We start from the raw sequence: 16,318 nt of genomic DNA, 5'->3' as shown, positions 1-16,318 counted from the left end.
GTTAGTTTTCTCAAAAAATAGATTTAATTTTACCTAATTCTAAATGATTTGTTAACGACTCGTGCAAAGCAGTTCAAAGAATTAGTCTCTCTAAACCCCTCCTTTCCGTGAGCCCTCACTGCTGTGATTGGTCAGATGGCGTAGTCCTTTGTGATTGGTCCAGAGCCGTAGAGAGATGGCTCTGGATTGGTCTACCGCGTACAGCGTGTGTCGGAAACAAAACGCCCATTGCCATGACGGAATGACAGCCCTGGAGACTTGTCAATACATAGAAAAGATGGTATCGATTGTGCCTTACCAATTCGAGCCGGAGTCTGATGATGAAACGGTTGAACTGGCTGATCAACAAGAGACTGATTCGCAAGCACGACTGGAGCAGGACATTTCTCAGTGGTAAGTGTCAAGTGTTAACAAGTTTGTGGTAATTATAAGATGTGATAAAACAAATTTACTCTCACAGCGTAGGATACAGCGTCTTCTCGACATGATGTTAACCACATGGAAATTTTACTGTTTGTGGGCGGGCAAGTTGGCGACGTAGAATGTGGGCAGACATTATGCAAATGAATTACTTCGTGACATAGAGCCGTAACAGAATAAGATTCGAATTCCTGACGACTCGTTTAGGCGATTGCGAGTCGACTTTTTTTTTTTTTTGATAGACAATAACTTTATTTATCGTGCACTGTCGGCTTCACAACTTTGCAGATAGTTTATGTTCACATACAGCTACATGACACACTGCATGAAAGGTAATATTCGAAAAGGCATAATAGGGGCACCTTAAAATATTTAACTATAACATACAATCACAATACTAATAAAACGTTTTACCCAATTTTAAAACTTCACTCTGCGTGCATATATTTTAGAAACACAGTAAACTATTTCAAACAATTGTGTGTACATATTTTAGAAACACAGTAAACTATTTCAAACTAGTTGAATATAAAAACGTTTTTTTTCCCTGTTGCACTCTCATATCCATATGGATAAATGATATTACTACCCCCTGAAGCATGGCTTTGAACATTTCTTACCAAACTAAAATATTTACCAAACCAAATTGTTATTACCCATTTGAATTAAAATAACTATTTTCTCCACTGGCAATACCTGTACCCAGATGAGTACAAGGATGAGCTTTTAATATTACCTTTATTTAATTTATGTTGACCTCTCAGTACCTTTAGTATGCTGAAAGATGCTGCTACTAATATTACTGCATCACCTGCTTAAAGAAAAATCTGCCCAGGCTATTGATTTAAATAAAGGTAAAATAATATTTATATGAGTCTCCTAATATTACATACATATTTTAGCTACAGTGCATAAAGTGTAAGCATCGGTGACAGTTATGTTTTTTTAATGGACTTTTAGTTTCTTTTGACCTGGTTTTCCTGTGTTTTCATCTGTCCCCTTGTTCCCACTTCCATTTGATGCAATGGACACTGATTTTGTTGTGCACTCTGTGAAATGCCACCATGGCAGCACTGGAACGGCATTGAGATTAGATGTAATTTATAGCAGTTCTCCTGCAGATGACTGCACAAGTCTGTCTCCTTACAATGCACTTTAGTAATTTACGATTACTCCAGAGCACTTGATCTACAACGATTCTCAGGTACTGCTTAAGGTACTATGCTTTTGTGAAACAGCCTGCAATTTTAAGTTGGCCTGTACAATCAGTTCTGTGATCTGCTTATAGCTCAAGCCGCTTCTGGGAAATGCTGCCATGGTTTATACTTAGATATCTTTTTTTTTTAAACATTGATCAATCACTAACATGTCTAAATGTGTCAACAAGATGCATTTATATAATGAAGACTGGGCTTTAAGGTCCTCTTTTACATTCCAGGCATTTAGTGATACTTTGTCAATGTCTGTCAAGTGCCCCTTTGGGGAATTAACCATAAAGCTTTCACTCACATCAATAAAGGCTGTTTATCAATGAGCTGTCAGCTCTAGGACAGATGCTGTGTTCTGTTCAAAGATACAATGTTGCTGCTACTTCTTGTAAATATAACAGATCTACAGTAAGTGTGCAGTGCTTACTTGTTCAATTTTGCAATAAAGATCTTGATGTGGCTGAAGTCAGGCCGTTCTGCAGGGTCTTCAGCCCAACAGCCTTCCATTAAGATGGTCAGCTCCTCACAGTGCTGGCTGTTATCTGTGGTAGGCCTGAAGTACGGCTTCTGGCCATTCCGCACCTTCTGGATTATCTCTGTAACAAAACCAAACCAAACACTTTTCAGTGGTGTTCAACAACTCAGTTTAAATGTATTTGATCTTTGGGGCTGTTACCTTTGGGACTGAGATCCATGCCTTCAACATAAAATGGGCCGTTCCTTAGTGCTATCTCCTGTAGTATGATCCCAAAACTGTACACATCACCTTTCTGGGTTCCTTGGGGTGGATGCCTATCATATATCAGCAACTCTGGGGCCGTCCATAGCTTTTCTGAAAAATCCATTAGGTAAGCAGTCACTAAATATGGTCACATTAGGGATTTAATCAGCAAAAGTCAACTGATGTTTCATGCATCAACACAGAAAACCTTCACAGATTCTTACTTGCGTACAGTGCATGTGAGTCTTCATTTTCACAAGATGAACGGAAGCTTGCCAGACCATAATCTGTGATTTTCAAAACGAAGCGGCTATCCACCACACAATTTGATGATTTCAGATTGCCATGGGAGCCAATGTAACTGTTGTGCAGATAATTCATTCCCTGGCAGCACAAGCATTAAACAAAACATTATGTCTTTACGCACAGTTTATGGGGCAGAATGGAGCAGAATACACATTGAATGTTAATCTTAATAATACTTAAAGCTTTAAGAAAATGACTGGGTTGATAGAAGGCAGAGAACATATTTCATAATTACCTTTAAAACAGACATAAAACAGAAATACATATATAAAAATATTATATATATTTAATACTCAGGAGCAACAACTTAAGGCAATTATGTCTGTCAGCCATAAATTCAGGTGGCATTGGCCAACTAAATTCAGACAAGTGCTATTTTTAAATAAAACAATGCTTTTAAAAAAAAATTCCATCTTAAAAGCAAAAGCAATGTTTTGTGCATTTAAATGACAAGTGCATTTAATTTTCCAGCAAACACCAAATGCTTTTATGTGCCTGGGCTCTCTACCTTTGACACTGAACAGAAGATTGGTTTACTTTAATGGAGGGAGAATTTAGAGAGAAATCGTTTTCATACATCTTTTCCAAAAACAATGTCATGCTATCTTTGACGCCAGGCCATTTTCTTTTACTAATGGGACTCCTCTCAGAAAAGCAAATAATCAACCAACAATGCTTTTTGATTCTGTTTCCCATCCGGCTTTTTCAACAATATATTAGACATTTTAAAAGGCACCATATTTACTGGATTTCAAAAGCCATTACAATATGGGAAGAGTTGTTTTTAATTTATGATGTTTTTAATTCCAGAACTGAAAAGACATCACTTAACTAAAGCAAACCAAACAATATATTAAAATGTGTGTGAATGAATAGGGCTCATGTATGTTTGTTCTGTATGCACATTTATAAAGATTTCCGGTAACACTTGAATAAAGGTCCGTTGTTAACAAGTAACTATGCAGGAAGTAATAGGTAGTACTACATTAACACTTAACTTAATACTATTAACTAATAGAGAAGCAAGATTAACTAAGCAGTAAGTAATAGCAAATTTAGGACAAAGCTAGTTTCTTATTAGATATTTGAGAATTATTTAAAAAAAGATATCCTCATTGAGAACTACTTGTGAACTATGACCAATTATTATTCTATGTTTAAGTTTGAACATCCATCCTTTGGTAAGAGTAGTAGTCACAATTTTAAAATGTAGCCGACTTATTTGAGGGATATCAAATTCATAAATGAGTTTCCACAAAGAACCCAATTGTTCACTTTTAAGACGTTACTGTTGTGATTAGTAATTAATTGGTTATTCTTTATTAACTGCTCATAGTTCGCAAGTAGTTCTCAATGAGGATTTTTTTAGTAATTCTCAAATATCTAATAAGGAACTACCTTTGTCCTAAATTTGCTATTACTTACTGCTTAGTTAATCTTGCTTCTCTATTAGTTAATAGTATTAAGTTCTGTGTTAATGTAGTACTACCTATTACTTCCTGCATAGTTACTTGTTAATAACAGACCATTATTCTAAAGTGTTACCAGATTTTCAGTTGTCTCACAAACCTTCACAATGTCATTGATCAGTGAGTATCGAAACATCCAGTCCAGGTTGATGCTCTCATTTTCAAGGATGTCCTGTGAAAGAACAAACTGGAATTCAACACTGCAAAACATCTAAATACACAGAAGTTATTTTCATACAAGCATATTATATTATACAGTAACACTTTATTTTAGGGTCTCTTAACTAGTTGCTTATTAGCATGCATATTACTAGAATATTAGCCATTTATTAGTACAAATTAAGCACATATTAATGCCTTATTCTACATGACCTTATTCTACATCCCTAATCCTACCCAATACCTAAACTTAACAACTACCTTACTAACTATTAATAAGCAGCAAATTAGGAATTTATTGAGGGAAAAGTCGTAGTTAATAGTGAATAAGTGTTCCCTATTCTAAAGTGTTACCTATTATACATATATAAAACAAATAAATTGTGATGGAATTCTGTATAAAACTGTCAAACAAGACTTTAAAACAAATGTAGTATGATCATTACCATAAACAAGGTCATTAATATGGAAACGAAGGAACTGCAATAACATCATAATAGAGACAAATGTACAGTTGCCAACTACTTCCCAGAAATGGGAAAAACAAAATGCATTGTAATATTAGCAATACAAATGTTTTATAAACAATTCACACTGCCTGCAATCAAAAAATAATATGAATAAATAATTAACAATCATTTTACTGGTTAATGATGTTAATGGTTAACAAAAAAGTAATTTTAAGCATAAACTTGAGAGTGTTTACCTGGAGACTTCCCCTGGGGCAATATTCTGTCACAATGCAGATGTTTGGTGGATCGATACAAGCGCCAATAAACCTTGTCAAATGGTTGAACTGCACATCTCTCATCTATTAGTAACAACAAAATGAGTTTTGAATTATAATCTGTAAGATGCTGACAGTTAGTATGACTTTCACTTATTCTGAAAATCTCAATGACCAATAAAATAAAGCTAACAATAAAATAAAATAATACATTTAAAAATCATTAAAAATTGTTTTTCTAGTTTCCCCAACGTTTTTATTTTATTTTTATTTTTTCTTCAGACCATGTCTACAACAGCGTGGCAAAACATTTACATTATGGAGCTACAGTGAGTGGCAAAATCTGTATAAGGTCATATAAACTTTACTTCGCACAACCTCTGACCTCCAAAACACTGAGGGCAAATGTCAGTGAGAGAGTTTCCACTGCCCCATTTTTACCCCCCACCCCCATTTGTCTTTGTCTGGCCCTTTATTTCACTTTGTCCCAACAGCTAATCAGGCTGCCAGGGCCACGGTCTGCAAGGATGATACTTCAGGGACAACTGCTGTTTTACCACACAAGCACCAAGCCATGCAGCCCTCGCATTTCCCATCAAAGCTGGCCACGAAGCTGGTCTTATCAGCTTTCCCTCAGAATAAGAATTCCCTCGTCATAATAAACGTAGGCTTCAAATAAGCCTGTTATGGGAAGCATGGACTCACTGCATGTTTTGGTTTTTTTTAGACTCAGACTCAATCCCGGTGGTCTCAGATAGACAGAGAGAACAGATTTGGCTTATGAACAGAATAGCATACTACAATATCATTCCTACTATTTCGGCTTTGTACAAACTGTGCATAGAGTGTGAATTTTCTGCATGCACAGAATACCCTAGATGTCCAAAAAGTATATAACAGAGCCCTGTTACAGAGTATTGAGAACACTGTATCCCACAATGCAATGTACTCGACTTTGTTTTGACCTTCCATATCCAATGTGACAAAAGAACTGTAGCCAATTTCAACCATGATTTGGTTCGTGATGTTTTGTGGGGGCTGTGTTGCTTATCAGAAAATAGCTTTAAATTGGACAATTACATATTATTTATAATTCTTTTAATATTTATACATTTTTATGTTTTTCTTGGAGGGGTTTTTACATAATATGCATTCTTGCATTTAGAAATAGCACACTGGGTTCTCAAGATGAGTTCTGTATGTTGTTTAACTTGATATGGCATTTTAAAAACACTTGTGGTGGAAGTTGAGGCCAAAGATATCCGTGTGAATGAGTGTAGCAGTGATGCTTTAAAGAGGATGAATTAAAAAACATACATTTAAAGAACAGAATAACTAATTGCTAAAGCCATAAAAAAAATGGTGGGTGGGGGAGGGGCATAAAAATAAATATCACAATTATAGACTAAGTGGCTGTTGGACTAGTTGAAGACTATGACCAATCCCTAGTTACTGCACATTATTCCATTATTCAGATTTAAAAACTTTCACTTTGTTTCTTCAACATCCATTTCATGACAATGTTCTGAAGTCAGTATATCCTTTCCAAAACACCTTGTAAAAACTCAAAATCCAAGGCTGTCAAGTGGGGTCATAAACAATGGTCTAAACACGTACATAATATTCATACCTTCCCAAACACAGACACATTTGGATACAAACACAAATTTAACAAAAAGACATACGCAGAACCTCTCTCATGATTCAAGGTATTCTCTTACATGCTTTAGTTCAAACAGCACTTGTCTGGTCAGCTCGATCCTCTTCTTGTTCACATGTTTGATAGCCACCAGGTTGCCCTGTTGTGAAAGGAAACAAGTGTTAAAGATAATCAGATCTGAAAGATAACAACAGACTGCCATGATGGAAAATTTATATCATTTTTATCTTCTTATAGCCTTATAGCTGGATAAATTAACATCTCAAAAACATTACTGCTCAGAGAAGTGCTCTTTCATAGCTCATGAGACAAAATTAAGTTTTAAGTCATTTAAGTAGTTATGCAATTGATTTATTTTTGCATTTTAGAGACAACATCTGAGGCAAAGTTACTTGAATGAAATGGAGAACTCCTTTAAGGCTCCTGAGCTATAAAATAACCTTGGAGCAATACAAATTTTCCACTGTGTATGTGAACAAAGTAAAATTATCTCTTTGACAGTCTATACTGATACTGAAATAATGGCATGCAAATCAATGAATTTGATCATTTGCTTTGTCATTGTTAGTGGCCACAGTGACAGCAGAAATATTCAGCTGGCTCAGTGGACATCGGATGCCTCAGTGTCCTTTTTAGCTTACACTGTGGGACAAAGAGGTGAGAGTGACTTTTTTGTTTAGTCAATATACATAAATATTTCACATTTTCTCAAGTTTTACTTGGCAATAATGACAGGCTGATTGTGCATTGTGACTTACTTAAGTAATAGTATTTAATATTGTTTAATATATTAACATTAACTAACAATGATAAATATATATTTGTTACAGTATATACTAAGCAAAGGATAATAGGTACAGGAAGGTACATAATAATTGGTACAATAAGGTACAGTCATACCACATATTACACAGCTTTTCACCACATAAATAATTACACCACCGCGCTGTCTCTCATTTCATTCAAATGTAACTGCTATCATCTTGCACATCATTTATTGACTGTATTTATTGTAAAATTAAACCAAAGGACTTCAGTATTAATAGTAGGTCTGTGGTAATATTGTTGAAGTGTTCGTCTTGTTGCCAGAACTGTTTTTCTTTACGTAAGCTTTGCATTTAAAGAGCTAATAAAATATTTCAAATCAATATTTTGTGTCTAATTATTTACTTATGTAGCTGAGTAATAGGTGTGAAAATGTACATTCAGCCGGTTGTTCTCACGGAACAAGCCCTTCAGGGTCAGGGTTTATCCTGCAAAAACAACTGGCTGGATGTACATTATCCCTTACATATTCTAAATAATTATATTATTATATATTTGAGTTTATAATATAATATAATATAATATATAATAAATTATATTATTGGAATAACAAAGGTGTCATAAAGCTTAATTACAAAAAATCTATAAATAATACACCTGCACGCTGCAAAATCATTTTCCTCCAGCTTACGTTATTGCCATTTTAACATTTGTGATCCAATTATCGTGGCATAGCACACCTAGCACTGTGGATTGACTTTAGGAGCTGCAAAGCTGCATTAAACTGTGATCTCAAAGCAACACATTGAGTTGGTAGTGCACCCACTCTCCATTTCTCCAGTGAATACACATGTGTGTGGATGTGCAGCAGAGGGAGGATGTCAGAAGAACTCAGCCGCACCTTAAAATAGCCTGTTTTTGCAAATAGCTGATATTTTCCATGAGCTGTTATCAAGGAGCCATAGCTGGAACCTCTCTGCAAAGGAAATACAGAGAGAATGCAATACTAGGAAGCATTTAAGACAAAGTAGTTTCATTATGCACATCAGAAAAGAAAGCATTTATATAGTGGGGTCCAAAAGTTATTTAGACTTGATACAATATTGTGTATTGCAAATTATATTATCAACATAGCATTTGAAAAATGTGTGAAAAGTTTCATTTTGTTCAAATTTAATTGTTAAATTTAACAATTACCTACTTTTACTGCTCACATGGTCAGTGTCACTGTTTGTCACAAATTTAATTATCTATCTATGGCTATATATGACTATCTAAAAATAGTTAATAATTTTAATAACGTTACTAATTATTTTATGAAAAATGATTTTAATAATCATTTTCGTCATTTTAGAACAAAACTTAATTGAAATTTACTTCCAGGTTTAATTAAAAATTCCAGGACTTTTGGAAGAAGTGGTATTTCTGAAGTCTAATATATTTTAGTTGACTACAAGACACAAGAAAGATATCTGAAGGTGCATTTTAATGCTTCACACCAAATGTTTTTTCCAAAGACTCTGAAAACTGACTGCTTGACTGAGTCAAAGTGGCACTTATTAATATACAGAGTAAAAAAAAGAAATATTTAAGAGTTAGAAATTATTGAAGGATGAGAAGAAAGACATTAAAAGCCTCATTTAAGTAACATCAAGGGAGTAGAATGAATCATACATTCAGTCTAATGATGTGGAACAAACTGGAATGGATTCCAAAATGTGTAATACTGTATACGGTGGCCTGGAAAATGCATTGGCCTTCAAAACGCATGTTCCAAGTATGAGGCCAAAAGAACATGTAAATGTTTTCGTCTGTGCATGTGTGTGTTTACTAGGAAAACAATAAGTCTGCTAATAATCCACAGCAGATCATAATACATAATGTGTTTTAAATAGGAGACCAGGCAGTCCAACTGGAGCTTATTTGAACAATTGTTTAATATGGGTCTGCTACTGTAAACTTGAAGAATGTGTATAAAAAAATATACATTATAAAGATTTTGATAATTTCTGTTAATTTCTGTCGTTTATTCCATTTATCTTATATAAATTCATTGAAAAATTAAAGGGTATTCAACCCATTTTGTTTTGGCTTTCGAATGTAAATAGGAGCAAAACCTGTGAGCTTGTTATGAATTTGTTTATTCTTTATTTTAAAGAGAAAGAGAATTCAGATTAACTTAATCAGGCTACCTTTTGCGACTAACTAACTGACTAAGCCTTCATTGCAATTCCCAAGGAATGCCGTTTTAAATGGACATGGCAAACAGTGCCAGGAATTACAGCCAAGTCCAAAAAGGCATTTTTATGAGATAAATTAAAACCATATGGACATGGGCTGAAACAGGAGGAAACCTCTTTTATTCGACGTTGTTTATACAAAAACAGAAACTCAAAGACATTTCGTCTTTTGAATATTTTAAATGTAATCCTTGTACATTTAAAATGAATTTTATATCTGGTTTAGAGGTGGCCAACTGGAAAACATATCCAAACTGGCAACACTTTATCCAAAATACAAGAATACCAGAGAGCACTTGTACCTGAGAAAGAGTGAGACGGCTGCCTGCGCGTTTGTAGTATTTGTTGGGACTTTCAAACTGCAGTTCCTCCCACCGTATCCTCCAAAGCATCCCAGCTAACTCCTTCTCCAACTTCAGTTTCCTAGAAAAGAGCAGATCGGTTTAAAGCAATGAACGACCAGTGTAAATAGAAAAACATATTTCAGCAACATTAGATGCTGAACTAGATTTGTACATTTTCCACTGTGTTCTGTGGTCACCAAAGTGTTCAGAGTGGTTGCTAAGGCATTGCTAGGTGGCTGCTAGGGTGTTCTTGATGGTTGTTTATACTTAATGGTTGTGTCTCATGCTAAAAGATTCCACTCTTAGGTCTGTATGATATTATGGTCTCAAGATGTGGTTTGAATCCTTCCCTTAATATCTATATGGGATTTGGGTGCGTGTGTGTGTGTGTGTCATTATAAGCTGCTGGATTTGAGATTTTGGATTTTGTTTGTATATCATAAACAGTGCAGGATGAGTGACAGGCAGAATTTGAATGCTTTGAGTTAGGGTTTTGAAAAAGTATAGTAAGAGTGATATGTGCCTTTGCAAGCACCATGAAAATGTTTTCGAAATATCATTTAATTTCGCACAATTAGTTTAAATAACCCTTACACTAAAAGTCCATGTAAGATAAAACTAAGGTGGAAACAATTTTTGCAGCAGACTGAGTTGAAGTTTGATGGGGCGATAAAATGTGAGCCAATCTTAGGGTCACTTATGGCGTGCCCTTTCCAGCATATTATTTTTAAACGCAAGTAAACCAAGCAGTCCAGCCAGCCATGTGGATAAATACATGGGGGAACTTCCAAGTGAATCAACACATCTGGAGGAGCTCTCTGAGGACCTGTTATTTCTCAACAGCTTCTATTCACAGCAAAGATTGCTTTTTTAATTACAAATCAATCTCTGAATGTTTCACGGATGTGGTCTGAGAGTTGCGATAGTAGGATATCAATGAAGAGAATCGTAATTAAGTTTCAGAGCACTCAAAACAAAGTACAAGAAAATAAAGCAACCCCCACACATTCCACTACAATCTGAAAGGTGTAAAACACTTCCAGATGGCAGAGTGTAAGTACTGCAGCGTCTGCATTTCAACAGGATTTTACTCGATTTAAGAGCCACCCTGGTAAGCCCCAAAACAAGCACCTTTATTTTGTTTTTGTAGACCAGATTTTGGAGGCAGAGAGGTGGAAAAAACCTCGGTAGGATCTTTATATGAAAGAGCCAGGTTCAAAAATTGATGCTCAGCTGTTTGCCAAAAGGAAAATCCTTGTTCTAAAATGATAAAATTCAACGAAGCGTCAATTCAGGGAACGTTGTAGATTTATTTGGTTTTACAGCACAGCAATAGAAATATCTTATACTATCCATAATATGGATAGTATATGAGGACCAAGAGCAGTCAAGATCCAAAAGTATGGATGTATGGATGGACAAGTATTATTATGTCATTCCTTACGTTACTCCTTCCTCCCCCTAGATGGAACTATTTTCTATAGGTTTAGTTAAACTACCCCTTCGAAATTGTTAAATTTCATAGCATCAATTACGCAAAGAGCACTAGCCCAGCAGCCATTTCCAGTTCTATGTAGCAGGGAGATCGCGTGCTCTTTGTGTCTGTTTCCAGAAAAGCACGTGTTCCTTGTGTCTGTTACTGAAAGCACGTTAGCGGTTCCACTTGCATTATACGGAGATTCAAAAGATCGCCATTTGATCCCATACCAACTCCTGTAATTTAACGATGTTCGATGTACAGTAAACATTGAAGAAGGAGTTATTGTATTTTGTTTATTTATATTTAAGGATATATTTAACGATCACGCATGCAGATGACAGAATAGTGAAAAAGTATCATCACAACAGGCAAAACACAGCACTTCAAAGAAGAATAGCTATTCAGTTATTCTACCCATCGCAACTGGATCAAGACGGATGTTAAAGAGAAAGCTGAGGGGCAACAACTGACCACATCAAATGTCTCACTCAGTCAACTGCTAGAAAAGGCTAAACTGGAATCTGAACTGTTATAGCTACAACATATAAAGGAGGTTGCAGCAGCAGAGGCTGAGATTCTGAAAGAGGCTAGAGCAGAGATCAAGTCAGGAGAAATGTATATGGCGATTGACGTCACAGCGTTTCCACGTGAGATTACTGAAAAGCGTACAAAGGACTATGTGGACAGTTTTTCTGAATCAAGTTTTCACCCTCCTATTAAAGCAGAGCCCGACTCCCATGATCATGAACAGTTCATGATCCTACCTGCACTGTCCACCATGGCTGCCACTAGCCATGCTCAACGAGGTGGTGTCAGCAAAGCTTCGAGGCTACTTTCCTGGGCTCTCTTTCCAGGACACAGCGCAGGGTGTGGCACCTATTGTCAACAAACTTCCTCCTAACCTCCAAGAGAAGCGGATGTCCCAAGGGTCCCAATACAAGCTTCAGTTCCAGGTACTATTTCCTCCATTCACATTTTTCACAAAAATGTATGTAGGGAAGTCTACATGCGCAATGACCCAAGTTTCACATTCCATTTCTACAACTGCTCCTGTAAAGACTGAAATCTCAGTGAAAAGAGGTGGACCACTGAAAAACTTAATCTCTACTCACAAAAAAGCTCTCTAAATCTCTAAATGCACAGAAGTCTGTGGAGATACTAATACTTTATGGTCCTGTTCAAATATCTCTAAATGCACAGAGGACTGTGGAGATACTAATACTTTATGGTCCTGTTCAAATATCTCTAAATGCACAGAGGTCTGTGGAGATACTAATAGTTTATGGTCCTGTTCAAAAATCTGCCTCATCAGAGATCACCTCAAAGGAGAGCCAGACAAATCACTGAACGTCTGTGCTATTCTTAACAATCAAAGTAATCGTTCACTTGGTAGATCTGAGTTCTTCGTCCTCTTCAATCTCAAGAGCACAGAATTTCCTTACACTCTGTGCATGTGCGTCGCAGAAATGTCTCGGAGGCGAGCTATGGACTTCATCGCACAGCCTCTAGATGACAGTCTTTTAGTCCCACTCCCCACGCTCATTGAGTGCCACTAAATGCCTGAGGACAGGTCAGAGATACCCACTCTTGACGCAGCAAAACACCAACCACAACTCAAACCTATTGCTCATCTCCTAGATAGATGAGATAATAATCTTTAATATATCGTCTCACATAGGAGGAGCAGGGGCGAGTATGATTGGACTTTCAAGATGAATTTTGGACTCCATGCTTCCTCAGATCAGCTCCTCGCATCTGAATCACGAAATGCTGTCAACTTTAATGGCTAAAGTGTGTGCCGTTATCAATGCAAGACCTCTAGTATCCATTTCCTTCTCCTCACTCCACTTCTTACATCGTAAGAAGAATGGCATCTACGCTAATATTAGTCTGTTTCTTTCTTATTCCGAGGTCACTGTAGCCACCAGATCCAGTCCGTATCCAGACCAGATGGTCACTGCAGTCACCCGGATCCAGTCTGTATCCAGCCCAGATGGTGGATCAGCACCTAGAGACGACCTCTACAGCCTTGAATTTCATCGGAGACCAGGACAACTAGATGAACCCCAGAGACAGATCCCCAGTGAAGACCTTGTCTCCTAGACAGCCATTGGGACAAGATAGATAGATAGATAGATAGATAGATAGATAGATAGATAGATAGATAGATAGATAGATAGATAGATAGATAGATAGATAGATAGATAGATAGATAGATCATTTTATTTGTCCTCAGAGAGGAAATTCATTTTCACAGAAGGTGCGTATACAACACAACGACAAGTACCCATTATGTACAAACTACATTCACGAAAAAAAGAAAAAATTACAAGAGTGTAAGACGATGGCTAATTTCCTATGTGTTTAAAGCACGTATTGTTGTAGGAACAAAACTCTTACTAAAGTTACTCCTCCTACACATAGGTAGTCTACACCTTTGGCCAGATGGGAGAGGGATAAAATGATCTGGGTGATCTGGGTCAGATCATGGTACCAGATGAGCCCTCTGCACAATCTAACTTTGCTACAGCATGTATCAACCTGCTGATTCGTCTGGCTGGAGAACTGGCCCCCCGACTGAGCCTGGTTTCTCCCAAGGTTTTTTTCTCCATTCTGTCACCGATGGACAATCTGTATTGTTAAAAGTGCTATATAAATAAAGGTGACTTGACTCCATCAATGATCCTCTGCCAAAAGGTGTGTACCTCAGGACCATTTGAGGGCACTGACCTATATTGGAAACAGTGAAAAAGAGCGCAGTATCTTGCCAGCATATTTTGGGAAAGGTGGAGACGAGAATACCTTGCATCCCTCCAGTCTCATAAGAAATGGCAAGACAACAAACCCAAAATCAAAGAAGGAGACCTGGTTATTTTGAAAGATGATCAGGTGAAAAAGAATGAATGGTCAATGGCTCTGGTCCCCAAAGCTATCTCTGACTCAGATGGCAAAGTCAGAAAACTGGAACTGAAAGTCACTAAGTGTCACACACACTGGGAGCGCAGGAACGAGCGAGGAGACGGATCTGGCAGTTCGGGGTGCCATGGCAGATCAGGGGACTCAGGAGGCCATGGCAAAGCAGCCTCCGAGGCTGTGGCCCCAGCCCCTGCCCCGACCTCTATGGCTAGAGCCCTACTGTCCCCCCAAAAAAAATACTTGGGGATGATTTTGGGCTCCGAGGCCCTCCGTGGGCCATAACTGGGGATCTGGAGCCCTCCCTGGGGTTAACTCGGGAACAGGAGCCCTCCGTGGGCTATACTCGGGAATGGCACTTCTGGCCGGAACTGGGGAAATGGATCCCCTGGAACTGGGAACGGAACTCCTGGCCGAAACTGGGGAACTGGATCCCCTGGAACTGGGAACGGCACTCCTGGCCGTGACTAAGGAACGGGATCCTCTGAAACTGGGAACGGCACTCCTGGCTGAAACTGGGGAACTGGATCCCCTGGAACTGGCAACGGCACTCCTGGCGGACTTGACAACGGCGCGGCCAGCGAGCTTATCTTCGGAGCGGCCGGCGGGTTTGTCTTCTGAGTGGCCAGTGGGCTTAAGTGAGCCGCGGCCGGCGAGCTTGACAACGGCGCGGCCGGCACGCTTGATAGCAGGACGGTTCTCATACTGCGGGGAACGAACAGGGAAAACAAAAGACTATATAAAACGAAAACAAAACACGGGAGAAGGAGCGCCGCAATTACGAGTTATTGTATTTTATTTATATGCATTTTTGTGCTTATTTTTTTGTTAATTTGTGGATGCTTATTTGTCATATTTGGAGCTTGACTGACTATGGTTCCCATTCACTTTCATTGTTTGGAAAAGAGCAGCATAAACATCCTTCCTAAAAATAATTTTTTATTATATATAATTATTTATTTATTTATTTTTATTTAATAACTTTCCCTTTAACATTTTGCTCTCAATACTCTCAGTGACATACAATCACAAGATTTAAGCCTATATTGACATTGTGAGATATAAAGGTTTTGCCTTTTTTACTGTATATAAAATATACAGACTGAAGCACCCTGTGGTTAATATTTGCCTAAAATAATTAATCGCAGTAATTAATAGAACAACTATGTTACATCAAAATATGTTTTCAGGCTAAGGCAATTAATTATGGGGCTATACAAAAGTCGTATTTGGTCATGATTTCCACGTAAAAAACTATCAATGGTTCCTCTTATTTGCACAGCATGGTGCTAAATATTACGTTCTTATTTATATCAATACCCTTGCCAACAGTAATGTCTCGGTTACTTGTGTAACCTGAAGGAGGGAACGGAGACGTTACATCAGTCGTGACTGATGAATTTGGGGATCTCGCCCGAGAGCCCAATCACCTTCGAGTGTAAACTAAACAAGCCAATGACAGTTGGCGTGTGTGTTTCGCCATGCGCACCCCGCCCCGCAGCGCGGGTATAAAAGGAGAGCGCGTGCAAACGCACATCAGTTTTTCGCTGAGGAGCCGAGACTACGTGCCCCCCGGCCGTACAGCGGTGGTACAGAAACTGTGGTGACGGAACGTAACGTCTCCGTTCCCTCCTTCAGGGAACGAGGGTTACACAAGTAACCGAGATGTTCCCTTTCAGTCAGTCACGTTCGACGTCACGTCAGTCGTGACTGACGAATTTGGGATCCGTATGGAAAACGCCACTATTGCTGACCCCCTCCAGTGCCCTGCGGAAGCCGACAAGTCCCCCCACACCAGCCGGGGCGGAAGATAGGACAGCGGCTAGGCAGAGGTGTCCGCCACTGCTGTTCCATACAGTGGGACCTTGGATAACACTGGGAAAGCGTACCCAGTTGGGAATGCTAC

At 38.1% G+C, this 16,318-nt stretch overlaps 1 protein-coding gene across 1 annotated transcript in view; it reads right to left on the bottom strand.

Moving 5' to 3' along the window:
• Window positions 1-16,318, bottom strand: part of npr2 (natriuretic peptide receptor 2) — a 56,885-nt gene that overhangs the window by 15,097 nt on the left and 25,470 nt on the right. The window contains exons 8-15 of the mRNA XM_016286594.1: window positions 9,978-10,098; window positions 8,337-8,411; window positions 6,732-6,809; window positions 4,990-5,094; window positions 4,225-4,296; window positions 2,574-2,733; window positions 2,305-2,460; window positions 2,056-2,224 (exon numbers count right to left, since the gene is read on the bottom strand). Of these exons, the coding sequence (XP_016142080.1) occupies window positions 2,056-2,224; window positions 2,305-2,460; window positions 2,574-2,733; window positions 4,225-4,296; window positions 4,990-5,094; window positions 6,732-6,809; window positions 8,337-8,411; window positions 9,978-10,098 (936 nt within the window). The remainder of the gene's footprint in view (window positions 1-2,055; window positions 2,225-2,304; window positions 2,461-2,573; window positions 2,734-4,224; window positions 4,297-4,989; window positions 5,095-6,731; window positions 6,810-8,336; window positions 8,412-9,977; window positions 10,099-16,318) is intronic.

The sequence above is a fragment of the Sinocyclocheilus grahami genome, unplaced genomic scaffold, assembly GCF_001515645.1.
Source record: "Sinocyclocheilus grahami isolate Dianchi unplaced genomic scaffold, SAMN03320097.WGS_v1.1 scaffold212.1, whole genome shotgun sequence".
In the NCBI taxonomy this organism is placed as follows: Eukaryota; Metazoa; Chordata; class Actinopteri; order Cypriniformes; family Cyprinidae; genus Sinocyclocheilus; species Sinocyclocheilus grahami.
Note: the sequence above shows the minus strand (reverse complement) of the source record. Positions and strands in the feature narration are given on the sequence as shown.